This window comes from Callithrix jacchus, chromosome 4 (assembly GCF_049354715.1).
Source record: "Callithrix jacchus isolate 240 chromosome 4, calJac240_pri, whole genome shotgun sequence".
Classification (NCBI taxonomy): Eukaryota; Metazoa; Chordata; class Mammalia; order Primates; family Cebidae; genus Callithrix; species Callithrix jacchus.
This window is the reverse complement of record NC_133505.1, coordinates 48,041,590-48,061,042: the sequence shown is the minus strand read 5'-3', so window position 1 is coordinate 48,061,042 and position 19,453 is coordinate 48,041,590. Positions and strand designations below refer to the sequence as shown.

Sequence of the window (19,453 nt, the reverse complement as noted above, 5' to 3'; positions counted from 1 at the left end):
ATTACTTCTGTATAATAAATGTATTAACTAGGTCAATGTAACAGTCACTCCAGAATTTCTTGACTGTATATTGTTGGCATTTTGAGTTGCAAAGATGAGAAGAAATTGCTGAGATCTGCATAATTCTAATTGCCATCCATAAAGTAGCAATTATCCATTAGTTCAGCTCATCTTTCTCTAGCTCAAACATGCCAGCTTTGCATGCCAGAAAGTTTGGATGAAAAAAGATTGAGTGTAGCATATATGTTGGATCCAAGGCCCCTTTTTCATTTACTCACTTATTTCTGAGATTGCCTGTTTTGTTTCCACATTTCACAAACTGGGAATATAACTCCTAATAGCTGTCATTTTTGTGGCCTAACGTGGAAGCCTTTTGTCTTAGAAAGATCATTGGAATTGGTGCAGGTCAACCTGGTTCTGAGAAAGAGTACTGCTTACAGCATGTGGCGTTGGAGCGGTTACTTAATGCCTCAGTCTTATGGAGTTGCTCTGAGGGGCTGAACATACTGTGTTTAAAGATGTTGTCCAGTTCCTTGCACACAGTATATGCTCAATACATGATAGTTATTATCACAGCCAGTAATACCCATATATGGATATTGATGTTGCCAAGTGATCCCTGACCAATTTCAGAGAATCCTTGAAACTCTTGAAACAAATGAAACCAATTCTCCTGATAGAATAAACTCATCCTCTTCCAAAGGAAATATTTTTTTGTCCCTTTAAAAATTTATTTATGGTTACTAAAGTACAGATCTAAATTTCTAAATGTCTTCTTAGTACTTACCATTTGTCAGGTTCATAGTTTTAGATCTGTCTGTCACGGACATTACTGTAAACTCCACTTTATTCTGAATGATCCTAAATAACTTCCCAGACTTGTAGAGAGCCCATTGGACCAATTTAAAGCCAGGGCAACTCTTGGTAAATGAACATATAATACATTCATTATAATCAAACAGCTGAAGTGAAACTGGTCAGGTAACTTGAAGTGCATCATGAAATTTGTTCATATTGTATAGCTGAAAAATGCAGCCTGATTGCCTTAGAGAGGTACATGGAGTTCTCTTAAAGGAAACATTTGACCTATGCAAAGTCTTCATTTCAAGATAAAGTAAGAGCCCAGCATACTGGGTCCTGAAATGCCTATGAGTATGATAGGAGCACATTTTCACTGATTTTAAGGGAAGAAAATTGATGCCATTTATTTTAGAAATCACTGCTTATTATTTTTGAGTATTGAGAGGTTCAAACTTGTTTTGGGACAGAAGAAAAGGCTGTCTGCAGGAAACATGTGTGTTACATTACAGTCTGGCAATCCTAAACATGAAAAAGGAGTAATAAGGAAAGGTAGCTTGCCACATAGCTCAGCGAATTTTAAGTGTATTTTCCAATAAAAATCCAGAAAATGCAGAAGCTAGAGGGGCCAAAAGCATTATCCCTATCTTCTCAGGGCAGTGGACCTGCCATTTTCCTGATATTTTATGATTTATTAATTTCTGGAAGAAGACATTTTTCTCCACTGCAGACAAACATACAAGTTGACTGTCCTCTTTGCTTTTATATTCCTTTCCTTTTATATTCATATACTGAATTCTCCATTAGAAAGCTTCCAGAAATAATAACAATAACCCCAACAATGATAATAGCAACAGCAGCAACAATGATTCATTGGTATCTGTTATGGGCCACACAGTTTTGTAAGATTTTAAATATAGAATCTTATTTCTCTGTTACAACAGAATGCAAGATCAGGGTTATTACGCCCATTTTTATGGTGAAACAACTGAGGGGTAAGGGTGTGGGATCATTCTGTTATAAATGGAGATCCAATATTCAAACCCAGTTTTTATCTAATGGTAAGAAGCACTAGAAATGTATACTAAAATCTAAAACCATAATAATCTCTGGGATATTTCAGGTATTTTGGATAAATTTTAAAACTGTGTTGGTTTAGATAGGATCTCAGCATGTTGCTAAAATATCCCCTAGGACCTTTAACATTCTCCAGAGAGGGACAGAGTTTACATATATGTTGACCATGGAACACTGTTTTCCTGGAATATTCCATGGAATATTTTAGAAACACTGGATTATACTAACAGGCACACAGAGTCTGTTTAGTGTTTATAGTCTCTGATACCTGTGCTAAGCCAAGTTATAACCCAAAGAATTATATTGAGGTAGTACCGTTACTAAACTAGGATACTAATGTGATCAGTAGGCCATTTGTTGGGATAACCATTACAGTCCCCCACATCAGAAGAATTTTCAGCATTAAGCTGAAAAAAATTTTCTTGGTAATTCAGTCCATGTTGTCACCTTCACAGAGCACCAGAATATAGAATTTCAGCTATAGCTTGAGTATTTTTGTGATAGTCATGGAAGGCTAAGAGTTGCTTTAATTGTTCGTGTATCATTTTGTCTTTCTGAAATGACAGCATCTTTATTTAGATAATTGGAGCCATTTTAGAACCAAAGAATCATTCATTTTACATGGAAGAACACATAGGGGTTTATTAGCCAACTTATCCACCTTAATGGGTTTAAAAACTAAGGCCTGACTTGGTAGATGCTCACCTCTAGTTAGAGTAGGAGTCCAGCCTTTTATTTATAGGCCACTATTCTTTCTCCTATCTCTGTGACTTGGTCCTCGCTCCCTTTGAACAACACCTATTAAATGGATTGCCTTGGATATGGGTGAGAATCAATCAGGAAGATCATCTTAAGCAAATTCTCTGTTAGTATACACTCTGACACCCTGACAACCTGCTGGCCACAAGACACAAATATACTCTCCCCCTATGAAAAGCATCATAAAATTTTCAGAAATGGAAGCATTAGTGTTTTTGGAGGAACAAGAAGAAGGTGCTATTGTTTTATATTTTGTATTGAAAACTGAACTTTCTCAAGAGTTGAAAATTCCCTATTTTTTTCCACCTCAAAGGGAATGGGTCATTTTTGTCTATTGGCAGAATTGACACTAGGACCAGGCACCTTGACTTTTAGCCTCATTACATTGATGCCTATGTCATTGCTGAAATGCATACATTTCAGCACCAAAAACATTTCTCTATTAACTAATTGCTAACTATCCCTGATTTGCCCTCTTGGGCCAGGAAAATTAACTCCACAGGTGAGGTATCAGCAGTGAACTATTAATGTCCACTCATACCTGACTAATCAGCTATTTTCTGTCCTCTGGAACTCACTTTCATTGTTATCTATTTATATCATCAGAAAATATTGAATATTAGAAAACTTGAAAAAGAATTATGATTAAAGATGGAAACTATTTTGCTCCTGAAATTTTTAAACCAAAGTAATGATCTGTGTCCTATTTTATGAATAGACTATTCACAGAATGTAAGTTTATTTTTTTAGTAACCTTTTTTTTAGTCTGGAAAGTAAAAAATGGTGTGTTATACAGTTCTGCAACCAAGTTGGCTCATTGTAAGTGTATATTGACTTTTTATGTATAATGTGGAACCAATAAAAAATAACAGACTGAAGTTGCTTGTAATCATGGGTGTTGGCCATTAAAAAAAGCTTCATGCATATGGTAACTGGCAACTTGAAAGTGTCATGAACTGAAAATGTAAACCATATAAAGTGAGAGAAAAAGAGAGAAACTGTGAGGGAACTGAGTGCTAAATGTGTTCATCTTCATCTAAGCAGAATCATTATTTATAACTAATAAATAATACATTTCCCCTTCCCAATCAGGACAGCAGCAAAATATATACAACACACATTTCCTATTTGGAAATCTACAATGAATGTGGTCATGATCTTTTGGATCCAAGACATGAAGCCTCCAGTTTGGAAGATTTGCCGTGAGTAGCAGAACAACAAAGAATGGAGGGAAATTACTTTCAGATGTTCTCTTCAATTGTTTTCTTTGAAACTTTGTATGTTTCTGGTCTCAATCATAATTAGCAAATACTGGATAACTGAATCTTTTTGTAAAATAATGTATTTTTTTTCAGTTATGACAAATGGACAGTAGTGATAGGAACTGAAATTGCCCAAAACTCATTTCTTGGGAAAATCTCTTTTGGAATTGGCAGAAGAGAGTGCAATGAATTTTCTCTAAGACTGGGTGCTAAGAGGATTGATGGGATATGACAGTACTACTTTCTTTCTGCCACATGAAACCCTGTTACTCCTCTAATTGTGGCCTTTTTCTTAGAAGAAGGTATTCAAATTAGAGTTCAAGCAGCAGTAAGAGAATCTGAAACAGAGAAAATAACATTTTTAAGTTTTCCTCAAATGCTTCTCTACTATGGCTAATGCTAACTTTGGCAATCATTTGATCAGATTGGCACTGATTATTTCATGACTGAAATTTAAATAGCGTCTTCAAAGTTTATCTAATAATGGGGCAAGTTACCCTGCCAGCATTTATATAACATTGCTCAATGCTTGTTTGAATATCTGCCTATATTAGACATATGTTAATTGGTAACAGTTCATATACTTTTTTTCAGACATCTTCATATATCAGAAGTAGCCTATAACTAAGAAAATATGTTTTTATCTTCTTATTAAATGCTCTAATTTAGAGGTACATATTAATTCTCTACCAAAAAGATTAACAGTCAGTCGATTATTTTAATTTCAAAGAAATTAAGAAGAAATAATAAAGAAAATAAGTTACACTGTTTATACTACCTTTATATGTACTTCCTTTAATGTTGGTTGAGAATTTTTGCATATCATCCCCTTTATGTTTAAAATATTTATAAGAGGGACTTAGGAAAGGGACTGTTATTTATAATGTAAATAGTTGTTTAAGAATTAAGGGAAAGGAAAGATTACTGAATCCATACAAGAAAATGGGCTTAATAAAACCATTAGCATTAAGTGTACAAAGAAAAGGAAAACTCTTTACATAGGACAGGAAAAACATTAAAGATGTGAAGGTGTGTTTGGAAAGGCAGTATGTGGAGGAGTGCTGTGGTCTGAGTGTTTGTCACCCTTGCCACCCCAAACTCATATGTTGAAACCTAGTCAGCATGGCGATGGTATTAGGAAGTGGGGCCTTTGGGGAGGTGATTAGGTCAAGAAGGTAGAGCCCTCATGAATAGAATTAGTTCACTTGTAAAATACACACTCAAGACTTGGTTCATTCCTTCTACCATATTGAGGACACCGGTGAGAAGCCACAAGCCTATAACCTGGAAGAGGACCCTCACCAGAACCTGACCATACTGGCACCCTGATACCATATTTGCCAGCCTTCAGAACAGTGAGAAGCAAATTTCTGTTGTTTATAAAGCCACCCAGTTTATAGTGTTTTCTTATAGCCTGAATGGACTAGGAGAAAGAGTTGTTGGAAATAAAAGCAGAAAGGCCAATTGAAGCCAGTTTTTGGAGAGACTTGAATGACAGGCTTTTAGTGTGAGTTTGAGCTTTATTCTAAAAAGTGTCTTAATTAGTTTTCTAGCCTCTAGTCTAACCAGTATACCTCCAGGCTAAATCTTGCTTCAGACTGCTTTCAGCAAGTAACATGTACACCTAAGAGTTTAAAAGCTGTTAACAATAATCCAGGAATTAAGAGCTTGGATATGATGAACATAGAGGAGGAGAGAGGAATTCAAGAAATGTGCAAAGAAGTGAAATAAAATAACTTGATTATATCCAGCACCTTGGATTTGATTGAATTTGAAAAGAAGTGAATCATAGAAGGTTGGTGTTCTCTTTGTTTTACTGATTGAGGAGATTAAGCCCAGACAGGTATGACTTGGCCAGTGTTTCAAAACTAATTGGTTAGTGTTAGAACAAAGATTAAAAACCAGATACTCTCACTTTCATGCCAGAGTAGCAAAAAGAGCTTTAAAATTTTTATACTGGGGCATAGAGAATTAAGGCGTCATTGACTTAAAAAGGAGATTTCCATTAGAAAGTTTGATCGAGTGATGATAATAAATTTTACATAGATAAGTTTGCTAAGGATGTTGTTCTAAATGTTTATATTTACAATAAATTCCTCAGAAGTAGGGAGTATGCCTTACTTGGTTTAGTAGTCTTTCTGCTGCCTAAGCCAGAATAAGTCCTTAGTAATTTGTAAAAATTATTTGCTGAATTGAAACTGTGAAGTTGACGTTTTGAAATGAGAGTGTCGAGGGAGAAGAACAGAGCATGAGCTCTTTTCATCTGAATCTAATTGACATGGTTTGGTGCAGCCTAACTATGGGAAGAGCTAGGAATGAGGAAAGTCCATTGAACTCTAAGAGAGGTAACATAATATGTAGAATAAAAAGTACTTGATTAGAAGTCAGGAAATTGGGGTTCCAGTCCCAGTCTTAGGTAAATCATTTCATTTTTCTGAATTTCTCTGTAAAATATGGGCATTAGATTAAGTAGTATTTAACAGTCTTTCAACCTCCAATGTCAAGAGTTAAAAAGAGTGGTGACCTTCACAGGAGAAGACTTATTTGGTGAGTTTTCTATCCTTCACAAAAGAAGAATTGATTTCAATATTTTCAGATGTGCTCCTTTTAGAAAAGAGCAAGCCTCTTGAGAGCAAGTGCAATGCCTTAGTCCCCCCTGTGTCCTCCACATTTCTCAGCATGGTTGGCATTCAGCAGTCATTCTCAATACTGGTCCGATTGTCTCCAGAGATGTTGCTACCTTTCATCTTCAGCTACTGTTCTTTCTTTAGTAGCTTTGTCCTCTTGTTGGAGAGTTCATTGACTCAAGTTAGAAGTGACCTCAGCTATAAAACAGTTGTTTTCAAGAAACTACCATATACATATACAAAAGTGGTTTGAAAGTGTTCTTATTTTCACATTTCGGACTGTAATTACATGAAAGCAAATCCCATTAAAATCAAAATGTGATTAAGAAAGAAGAGTCACATATCCAAGTCAATAGCCTATTACTTCAAATATATTCACTACTATGAAATTTCAGAACAATTCAAGAATTGGATAGTCCTTTGGTGTGGAGATAATTAGGTTTGAATCTGCTAGTTTTCTGGAGGCTTTAGAAGAGTTTGCCTTTTACTAAGATAATAAAATAATTATTTATAATGAAATGTTATTTTTTTGCTCTACTTGGATTAGATTAAGCATATGTGCTATTAATTTGGTTTCACACACTCTTTACCTGGGACATACTATAACTCTGAAATTCTAGCTGTCTGGTTGACTGGTTTCATTGTTGTGAGCTGAAAGGTCTCAAACACTTTGAATGCCATCTAAAAATAGGAGGCAAAATGTCTGTTGACTTTGGTCCCCAAAATCATAGTCATCCATTTGAGGGACAATGGCAATATACCCGTTTTATCTCTTTTGCATTCTTATACTAGGCTTAACTATATAAAATTAAACTCAGGGTCACATTGGTACCGCACAATAATAACCATCAGTTGGAGCTTCTCACCATTGAGTGACACAGCTTCCCCAAATATCACCTGTAAGATGCTCTTGTCACATACACTCTGCTTTTTCTATTTTTTTTTTTTAACATTTTAAGATGTACCACTTGTCTGCTTTTGCAGAACTTTTGCCTATAAACTGTCTGCGAATCTTGTATGTATTATATCAGGGCACTAGACTAAAGGCATTTTCTTTTTTTGCAAATGTTGCTATAGTCATTCGTTTAGTAAATATGAGAAATAGTGACATCTAAATTAACAATCAAAAGTGATTGAACCAAACTTAACCAAGATAAAATACATAATGGAATAGTTCAATAACTACTACAGAAATTGAATTCATAATTTTAAAGTTCCACAAAATGAAATCTTTGAACTTAGATGGTTTTATTGGAAAATTCTACTAAATATTTAAAGAAGAATTAACACCAATTTTACATAGTCTCTTTCAGGAAATTGAAGAGAGAACAATTCCTAGGTTATTCTGTGAATCTAGTATGGTCCTGATACCAAAACCAGGCAAAGATTGTACCAAAAAAAAAAAAAAAAAAGCTACAGACTGGTATTTCTCATGAATATAGGCTCAAAAATCTTCAACAAAATATTGACAATTGTATCCAACAATGTATAAAATGAATACTATATCATGACCAAGTGAGATTTATTCTAGATTGCAAAACTGGTTCAATATTTGAAAAGCAATTAGCAAATTGAACCAGCTTAATCCACAGGCTAAAGAAGAAAAATTACATGAAGCTCAGAAAAAGTATTTAATACCTATTGTTGATAGAAATCTCGACAAGTTAGAAATAAGGAAATCACCTCAATTTATTAAAAGAAATCTACAAAACACTTCAGCTAGCATTATGTGTAATAGTGAAAGACTGAATGTTTTCCTCATAAGATCAGACAAAATGCAAGAATGTCTACTCTCACCACTCTTCTTCAATATGGAATAGCAATACTAGACCCTGCAGTAAAGGAAAAACAAGAAATAAAAGACATACATATTGTCTACTAAATATCCCAGAGAATTTGCAATCTCTTCTGAAAAAAAAGAAGCAGAGAGAACACATTCTAACTCATTCACTGAGCCCAGCATTATCCAAACACCAAAAGCAGACAAATGCATTACAAGAAAGGAAGACTACAGACTAATAGCTCTTGTGACCACACATGCAAAAATCCTGAACAAAATAGCAAATTATATTTAAAAATGTATATAAAGAATTATATACTACAGCCAAGAGAGATTTATTAAAGGTATGCAAGATTAGTTCAAAGTTAAAAAACCAGCTAATGTAGTCCAATGCATGAACAGTCTAAAGAAGAAAAATAATATTATCATTTCAATAGATGCAGAAAAAATATTTGACAAAATTCAACATCCTTTCATGATAAATACTCTCAGGAAACTAGAAATGGAGGAAATATTCTCATCTTGATAAAGAATATCTACAAAATGGCTATAGGAAACATTATATATAATGATGAGAAGCTAGAGGCTTTCTCCCTAAGATCAGGAACAGGGCAAGGATGTCCCTCTTACCACTCTGATTCAACATTGTACTGGAAGTCCTAGCTAATGCAATAACACAAGAAAAAGAAATTAAAGTTATTGTGAAGAAAGAAGTACAAATGCCTTTGTTGACAGTTGATTTAATTATCTATGTAGAACATCTCAAAGAATTGACAAATGAATTCCTAAAACTCATAAGAGATTATAGCAAGGTTGCAGAATACATGGTTAAGGTACAAAAGCCAACAGTTTTCATATATACCAACAATAAATAATTGGAATTTAAAATTTAAGATAGAATACTGCTTACATTAGGATCAAAAAATGAAATACATATAAATCTGACAAAGCTAATAAAATAAATCAAAGAATATCTAAATAAAAAGATATTCCATGTTTTTGGATAAGAAGACTCAATATTGTTAAGATGTCAGTTCTTTCTCACTTGATTTGTAGGTAAAGTATAGATCAATTTAATCTAAAGCAAATTTCTAGTAAATTATTTTGTAGATATTAATAAACTGACTATAAATTTTACAGGAAATGGAAAAGATTCATAATAGCCCACACAGTACAGAAGAAGAGCAAAGTCGAAAGACTGACATCACCCAACTTCAAGATAGTAATTAAGGCAGTATGGTAATGGCAAAAGAACTGACAAATATGCCAGTGGAACAGAACAGAGAGCCCAGAAATAGACCCTTAAAAATATAGTCAACTGATTTTGGGCAAAGAAGCAAAGGCAATTCAATGGAAGTGGGATAGACTTTTTTGCTAATAGTACTGGAGCAACTGGATATGCACACATGAAACAAGTGAATCTAGACATGGACCTTAACACCTTTCACAAAATTAACTTGTTCAGTCATAGACCAGAATGTGCAATGCAAAACTGTAAGTCTTCTAGAAGATAACATAGGAGAAAATCCAGATGACTTTGGAATTGCCAGTGAGTTTTTAGATGCATCACCAAAAGCATGACCAATGAAAGAAAAATTTATAAGTTGAACTTTATGAAAATTAAAAACTTCTGTTCTGTGAAAGACACTGCTAAGAAAATGAAAAGACAAGTCACAGGCTGGAAGAAATTAGTTACCAAACACATATCTAATAAAGATACAAATATACAAAGAATTATATCTGAAATATACAAATAATTTTTAAATTAAACAATAAGAATATAAATGCCCCAATTTTAAAAATGGGCAAAAGATCTGAACAGACACTTCACTGAAGAAGATACACATATGACAAATAGCATATGACAAGAAGCTCAACATCACCTGTCATTAGGGAATTGCAAATTAAAAAAAAAGTGATATACCACTACATACAAATTAGACTGGCTAAAATCTAAAATACTAACACCAAATGCTGGCAAGGATGTGGAGCAACAGGAACTCTTATTCATTGCTGGTGGGAATGCAGAATGATACCACCACTTTGGAAGACAAATTGGCAGTTTCTTAGGAAATTAAATATACTTTTATCATACAATCCAGCAACTGCACTCCTAGGTTTTTACCCAAATTAGTTAAACACTTATGTCTACACAAAAAGCTTCCCACAAATACATATAGCAGTCTTATTCATAATTGCTAAAAATTGGAAGGAACCAAGATGTTCACAGATAAACTATAGTACATCCATACAGGGGAATGTTATTTGGCTACAAAAAGAAATAAGCTGTTAAGCCACAAAAAGACATGGAGGAAATGTAAACACATATTGCTAAGTGCAAAAGTTAGCATGAAAGTCTACATACTGTATGATTCCAACTATATGGCATTCTGAAAAAGGCAAAACTATAGAGACAGTGAAAGATAGTGATTGTCAGAGTTGAGGGGGAGGGATAGAAGAATAAATAGGTGAAGCACAGGGAGTTTCTGCGTGGTGAAACTGTTCTATATGATACTGTAATGGTGGGTACATGATGTAATACATTTGTCAAAACCCACAGAATTTACAATACAAAGAGTGAACCCTGATGTAAACTATAGGCTTTAGTTAATAAGATGACAACAAAAAGGAATGAACTATTGCGACAATCAACAACTTGGATGAATCTTCAGGGGACTATGTTGAGTAAAAAAAGCCAAGCCTGAAAGGTTTATGTGCTGTATGATTCCAACTGGTGAACAAATTAGTGGATACAGAGTTAGGGAGGGGAGTGGGAATGGTTGGACAAGGTCAACACAAAGGATTCTTTTTTTTTTTTTTTTTTTTAATTTTTTATTGGATTATAGGTTTTGGGGTACATGAGCAGAGCATGCAAGACAGTTGCGTAGGTACACACATGGCAGTGTGCTTTGTGTGCTTCTTGTGACGATGCAATGTTCTGTGGCTCGGGATAAAACCGCATAGAACTAAATGCATACACAGACACACACAAGTGAACACAAGCGAAACTGGGGCAATTCCAGAGAATTAAATATTAAATGCACACACAAACACATGCAAGTGAATACAAGTAGAACTGGGAAAATAGCATAGAACTAAAATGTACACACACACACACACAAATGAGTACAAGAAAAACTGGAAAAATCTGAAAAAGATTGGTGAATTGGATTGCCAATGTCCTGGTTGTGATATTTTAATACTATAATTTTGCACGATGTTACCATTGGGAAAAACTGGGGAATGAGTATCTGAGATTTCTCCACATTGTTTCTTATAGCTGTATATGAATCTACAATTATCTCAAAAGGTTTAATTTAAATAGTAATTGGCTATATATTTGTATATAGACATATATACACATATACACACATATGTATATTAAACCTATTCTGTATTTAGAAATTTTTTAGTATTTCAAATGAAAATAGATATTCTATTTTTGAAAGCTTCTTATGTCACATGCTATAAAAGGGATATAGTTAGAATCTAAGTTTGTCTCATGAGAAGTAAAACAGGATAACTGTTGGTCTCAGCTGTAGAGAAAATAGTCACCTTATTTTAGTATAATTTTAGTAGTCCTAAATAGGGAAGCCTATTCCATTTAAGATTCTAACGATTGTTATGGTTATTACTATAAAAAGGAGTCAGTAAACTCCAGCATTTACTATTGAAATCTTGGCTGTGTTGCATTTTTTGAATTTTTCAAAAAGTTTTGAATGTGTTACATTTTTGACATCAAAGGGGAAAAAGTCGCCAAGCATTAAATTCAAGTCACACATTTCTAATATCTACTGGATAGAAAACACTGTTAAGTGATGCAAAAGTTACAAAAGAAAATGCACAGTCTCTGCTCTCATGGCCTACAGTCCAGCCATGTGAATTCATTCATATATTCAGCAAACATTTATTGAGACCCAACTTTGTTCCAGACATTGTGTGAGGCACCATGTTTACTAAAGTAGTCCCTGTTTTCCTGGAACTCATAGCAGAGAGGATAAAAGTAGTGTAAAATAGCATAAGGTGGAATATGAAAAACACTGTAAGAGAGCCAAAAAAAAAAAAATGATGAGCTCACAGGAGAAAGCAATCACATCAGTGCAAGAGAGCAGGCAAAGATTCATAGGGAAGATGGCAGATGAAATCATCCTTGAGGGAAGGGGTAGGACTTGGGGCAGTGGAGTGTGGCTTTTGTGTGGAAACAAAGATAGGAAAGTTGAAGCATAGGGCTTGTTCTGCGACAGTTAGTAGACCTGTTTGACCAGAACCCAGTGAGGGAGTAGCCAAGAGCATTAAGACTGGCTAGGTATAAATGCAAGGATTTGGCAGGTAAGGTGTAGCCCTTGGAGATTTTGATTCCAGGACATAACATAATTGGAAGTGCCTATTAGGAAGAAAAATCAGTCAGTAGTGTGTAGGACTGGAATGAGGTGGACAAGAGTCAGAGCATCGTGGGAAGTTATTAGGACTGTTTAGGTGGCAGTGGGAGTAAAAAACAAAGAAACATAATTGAAAGGCATCATAATCTAGTGGCTTCAAATTTAACTATGTGTAAGAATCACCTGGGATGATTGCTAAAAATGCTAATTCCTGGATTCTACCTCCAGAAAATTCAGATATGGTTAAATAAACATCTCAGGTGATTTGAATGCAGTAGGTTTGCCTTAATCCCTTCCCTCATCCATATAGGGAAAGTTGTTTTTTGGAATATCAGGAAAATCTCTCCAAAGAGGATAGTGAGCCAGTATGTATTGAGCACCTATTTTTATGCTAAGGACTGTGCATACGTTATCTCATTTAAGGAAGTAGGTATTATAATCCATGTTTTACAGTTGACAAAACTGAGGTTCACAGAGATTGTGTGATGTTTCCGCGAGATTTCATGTTGGCTAAGAGCTAGAACCAGGATATTAACCCTGGTCCATTAAACATCAGAGCTGGGGTGCTGGTGTTCTTTCCTAAGAGACCAGTGTCATGTCCCAGTATTCCACCTGAACTCTGAGCAGACTGTGGTTTCTGGATTTCTTTAGGCCTCTGGAGTCACTCGTGTCAGTCTGGGTGAGCCAAAGCGTGTTCAGTTCAGCCCCATCTGTTGCATGTAAGACTCTCTGCAAAGGTCTGAAAGTAAATGTCCTTCGTCTCAAAGGGCTCTGGTTCTGATAGAACAGACTCATAAACTGATCATTTCTGTTGTGCATAGTGACAAGATGCCTTGGGTTCTCTGGGGGCAGAAGAGAGGAAGCTGATTTCAGTCTCAGGGTTCAGAGAAGACTGGATTAGTCTCCACCACATTATGGTCTCCAGCCTTAGCTGGGCCCTCAGCCTGCTGAGCCTGGTGCTTTTTGTTCCCATCCTCACAATATTGTACCAGATGCTCATCTCTTTGGTCAACTACTCTCTGCCCCAATTCTCTCTGAAGCCTGTTGTATCCCTATCTGAGAAAGAATACGGAAACTGTCAAACACGAATTGCCTCAACTTCCTGCCTGCCAGCCTTGCTCTCACTCACCTACTTTCCTCTAGTCTCAGGAACTCTGTCCTTTTCCAAGCCAGTTCTCCTTACACTCTGGACCCTCCTTGCATTAGCTATAAACCTGTTCTGTTTGGACTACACATTTTGTGTTTAAAATTTTTTAACTTAGTGCTTTTAGATGAGGTATGCATCCTTCAGTTCTTATTACTACCTTTTGCATTACGTTTCATTTGTGGTTTTTCTTTTCTGGTTCCTATGGGGATTTGAGGGGACTCCTAGGCCTATAAGCATAGATTTCAAAGCTAACTCCAGTCTTTTCTTAAACTGAGTCAATTACTTTCACAGCTGGAATGGCAACCTCTTGAAGAGTTGGGGGTGCTTTCCTGTAGGATGATGTGAGTGACCAGTGACCAGTGATGTTAAGTCCTCCTCTATGGCTTGGCCAGGGTCTCTGTAACTTGAGAACTGAAACATTGCCAATGATCATGAAAAAGGGAATAGAAAGTCCCTCTAGCCTGAAAATGACACAATTCCACACAAAGCCTGTGCTACTAGAGTAACAACAGGAGGGAAAGTTGGCTACCTCTACTCTCAGTAGCCAATTGAAGGAGATTGTTCTCAATATCAGAAATGTCTTAGACAGTTAGGAGGTTGTCTTAGTCATCATGGGTTGCCATAACAAAATACCATAGACTGGGTAGCTTCAACAACAGACACTTACTTCTCACAGTCCTGGAGGCTGGGAAGTCCAAGATCAAGGTACTGTCAGTTTTGGTGTCGGGTGAGGGCTCTCTTCCTGACTTGCAGATCGTTGCCTTCTCACCTGATGGGGCGGGGGAGAGAAAGAGAGAGAGAGCGAGAGAGCGAGAGAGAGCTCTTATAGGGATACTAATACCATCATGGGATTTGGACCCCACTCTCATGACTTCATTTAAACCTAATTACCCCCCAAACGCCCCATCTCTAAGTATCATCACATTGGAATTTAGGACTTCAACATATGAATTTGGAGGGGACACAAACATTTAGTCCATGTAATAGAAATGTTGGCTTTCACCAGCCATTGCCTAATAAGTGATGTATGGAAGGATAGGAAGAAACAGTTTCAGTGTTTTCACTCATATATCTGGAATGTAGAAATATATCTGTGATATATTGTACTTTTAGTGACATGAGATTAATTGACAGGAGAAATATTGTCACCTCATTCTATTCCATTTTCCTTGTGCCTTGTGTATAAACAAATGCATACACTTTGTTCTGCCATTAAGAGGTTAAATACACATTCTAAGCCGCATATTAATATGTTTTGCTTTGACATATTGTCCTGTTAGTCTTCACAACTGCTTTATGAATTGATTTATTCTAATAGCCCATCATTTTCAGAATCTATTCTCAATTTTCAGTATATAAAGCAAAACCTTAGGATTATTTAAAACAACTTTGAATGCTTCTAAGTTTGCTTGGTCAGTTTATTCTGTTCTTTAGAAAAATGCACAGGGTTTAGAAACACGTCTATCATAACCCAACTGATAGAGAAAAAAATTATTACAGCCTTTTGAGAGTGTTACTACCATGTATACCAACAATTTCCCATATTGCAAGAATCTCAATTAGCTCTTTTGAGTGCGTTATAAAGAATTTAAACTGTATTCTTATCTTCAATTAACTTACCATTTTGTTAGAAAATGCAATATGCACATGAAACACCCGAAGAGACTTCTGTACAACACAGCTGCTCTTGACTATCCCGCTAATAATGTATGTACATGTGAAAAGAACATACATGTGATTTAGAGCTGCAGTCATCTCATAAAAGGAGATCACCTCTTTTATGCAACAGATGGGGCTGAACTGGACAAGCTTTGGCTCACCAAGACTGACACAGTGACTCCGGAGGCCTAAAGAAACCCAGAAACCACAGTCTTCTCAGAGTTCGGGTGGAATACTGGGACATGACATGGATCTCTTAGGAAAGAACATCAGCACCCCCAGTCCTGATTTTTAATGGACCAGGGTTAATGGCCAGCTGTTTCCTGTCACTACATACTCAGGCCCCTTTTAACAACCCTCATTGGTTTCCTGATTTTACTGACGAACGACAAGACCAAAGTTCTGACTGAGCCCAGATCAGACAGTGATGCTGAGGTGGGAGCAGAGCTGAGCTGGCCTGAGACAGGACATATGGGAAGAGCCTGTAGAATGAAGTCTAGGAGAGGGAAGTGAGGAGATTATGTCAGGTGGCTGCAGGAGTTATCTGGGCCAGGTGATGAAGGCCACAAGCAGTGTATTAATCTCCCTGCTCTGGAACTTCCATAGCCGTTAGCCTATATGTGATTCTGCAGTTAATTGTAAATGGCCTTGTGTTTTTAGATTGAATTCTAAGGTAGTTGAAGATGTTCTACAAAATGAAAGTTAGTTATTAGGAAACAGAGATAAGACTGATTGTATTCAGACTAGCTGGCCAGCTATTATCTATCAGTATTTATCTAACTCGTTCTAAGAAGCAAGCCCTAGGAACAATCCATTTAGAAAAAGAATGGCTTAATCTCTTTTATAGTAGCAAAGAAAATAAAATGCTCAGGAAATATTCAGGTACTTTGTGAAAAAGATAGTACATTTTTCTATGAAAATAAAGGAATATTTGAAAATAAAGCGAGTTATTAATCTGTTTCTGAGATTGAATACCTTAAAGGAGTGTTCTTATGTTAATGTATAGGTTCAGTGAAATTCCAAACAAAATCACAGGGGCTTTAAAGAACATATATATGCTTCCAGAGTTTATCTGAAAGGGTAGACAACCAAGAAGAGAAATTTTCAAAAAGTAGAGAAGTGAGAGAAAATTAATGATGCTATCTATTCAAATTAAGTAAAAAATAATGAAATCGTGTTATGCTACTTCTAAATTAAATACATTGTGTCATACAATCTTTTAATGTATATAGAGGGAAGAAATTTTCAGTCAAAAGTATTGAACATTTATATTAGTAAATTAACAACTGCAGGAAATAGCAGCCTAACTTACAATAACTTAACGAAACAGTCTGTTCCTTGCCACACCCCAAGCCTCACCTCTTCCACACCACCACACCTTAAAGATTCGAAAAACAGGCAGGGAGGGCTGCTGTGGAAGCTCCAGCTAGCCGTCAGCTTCCTTCCATCAGTCTGCACAGCCATTCTTAGTGGGCAGCTTTAGTCATCATGCAAAGTGGCTTCCTCACCTCCAGCATCAAGTGCACATTTCTGGAAAGAAACAGGCACCTGCTGCCTGAGGCTGCTCGTATCCGGGAAGCTCCATCCATTGACTTTCACTTACTTGTCACTGACCAGAATTTTGTGACATGGGCAGACCTAGTTGCAAGAGAGTCTGGGAAAGTGTAGTATTTTTAAATAATTCCCTGAACAAAATCAAAGCCTAATAGGGAGAAGGGGAGGACAGATCCCCCATACAGGCAGCCTGCATCATGAGCCACAATCAGTGATGGAGAGGAAAAAATCCATTTAGAGCCCTCATTTCATTCCATGAACTCATATCCCAAAAAAGTAGAAGAAAAGTGAATTTTTATTTACTCTGTTGATTTGGAAGGACTTTAAGCATAAAACTACGGTAATCAAAGATTGATACATTATAACAATTTAAACATTTATATTTGTTAAACAAATTTTCTAATCAAAGTTAAAAAGCAAGCGCATATAAAATTTGCATAATAAATACAAGAAACAAAAGACTGTATGTATAAAGAGCTCATACATTTAAATGCCCCAAATAAGTGGACAAAAGACAAAACAATATAACAGTTAAAAAACAGATGGAAATAGGTTCAGTTTCATTAACCATTCAAAGCATGTAAATTAGCGCAATATAAACTAAAATATTAGTAAGGATTTAAAAACTAATGTTCGGTGTTATTAAAATAATAGCAAAACAGGCACTCTCATACAGTAGAAATGTAAATCAGTATAACATATTTGGAAAGCATTTTTCTGCCTACCTTCAAGAAAGCTGCTATTTATTGAATTTCAATGTGCAACATACACTACTAAGCACATTCATTCATTCATCCAATGTATTGTTGTGCATCAAACATATACCAGGTGTCCTTTTAGGCCTGATGCACAGCAATGAACAAGGGACTTAAATACATGAATTTGGAATTCCAATAGTCCACTCTACAGTTGATATTGTCCTCAGTTTATAAAGGAGACAGAGATGCATTGAAAGTTCCTAAGATGCCAAAGACTTACACCTAGCTCATGGTGTGAGGCCAGGATCTCAGCCCAAGTTTGTCCATTCCACAGAAGATGCTATAGGCCTCCCAGATATGATGAGAGCCTTAAAGCTGTTGATAACTTTTGATCTAGTAATGTCACCTCCAGAAATCATCGCTAAGGAGAAAATATAAATTATTTCAAAAGCTTCAGGAACAGATATATATTGATACAGTAAAGATATAAGTGTGTGTGTGTGTGTGTGTGTGTGTATACATATATACACACACACAAAAATTTTATATATGTATATATATATATATATATATATATATATAAAACAATGTTACTTAAAACAGCCTTGAATTGGAAGCTACAAATTCTCATAAGAATAGTTAAAAATTTTCATTAATACAACCTAACCCTAAAATATTGTGTAACTATTAAAAATATGTTGTAGGCTGGGCACAGTGGCTCACACCTGTAATCCCAGCACTTTAGGCAGCCAACGTGGGCAGATCACCTGAGGTCAGGAGTTCAAGACCAGCCTGGCTAACATGGCAAAACCTCCTCTCTACTAAAAATATAAAAATTAGCTGGGTGCAATGGTGAGCACCTGTAATCTCAGCTATTTGGGAGGCTGAGGCAGGAGAATTGCTTGAACCCAGAAGGTAGAGTTGGCAGTGAGCTGAGATTGTGCTACTGCACTTGAGCCAAGGCAATAGTGCAAGACTCAGCCTCAAAATAAAGAAATAAATAAAATGTTGTTAAGGGGTGATCAAAGGAGAGTAACATGCACCCATTTATGATTTGATGACAAATATGCAAACTGTGTGTAAGAAATTAAGGAAATATATTAACATACTAGCATTGTCCTTGCGATGAGACTCTGCTTTCTTGGTTCTTTTTACTTTAATACTTTTTCACGAGAAGCATGTATTATGCTTATAGTTGGAAAACAAATAAAAGTAAATAAATTCAGAACTTGGAAAATGCGATATCATAAACGAAGAGGTATATAAAGCTATTTACCTGGCAGAGGAAATGCTGTGGTTTTCCAGAATTACAAATCCATTGCCTTTAGATGTATCTATTCTCATAGTTTTCCCAAATGTGTAAAACTTGAGCACATAATTTGTGGTACTACTACTATACAATCTGAATAAGAAAGCAAATGGTAGCAAAAATAGGAGAAAATTTTCTTTGAAAAAAAGTTGGCAGCTCTAAAGAAAACAAACTTTGGCGCATGGCTCTATAATTAATTATACGGAATTAGGCCAAACAAGACATTTCATTAAATGGTGGGTTACTTGTAAGCCTGGAGCATCAGGAGGAACATGATATGCCTGAGTGTTGTTAGAAATTAACAAGGAATATTAGTGTAACAAGCACAGTTTTTTGATTACGTAGAGTGTCTCAACGGGGACTTAAAAGTCAGAGTTGGGTTTTAGGGATTCTTTAGTTGGCAA

General features: G+C 35.8%; 1 protein-coding gene across 7 annotated transcripts in view; it reads left to right on the top strand.

The window, feature by feature from the left end:
- KIF6 (kinesin family member 6) overlaps positions 1-19,453 on the top strand; it is a 412,611-nt gene that overhangs the window by 98,695 nt on the left and 294,463 nt on the right. For all 7 annotated transcript variants that reach the window (XR_013534802.1, XR_013534801.1, XM_035295546.3 and 4 more), the window contains one exon: positions 3,727-3,836. Coding sequence is in view for 3 of the 7 variants with exons in the window: in XM_035295546.3 (XP_035151437.1) it covers positions 3,727-3,836 (110 nt within the window). In the remaining 4 variants the exon portion in view is untranslated. The remainder of the gene's footprint in view (positions 1-3,726; positions 3,837-19,453) is intronic.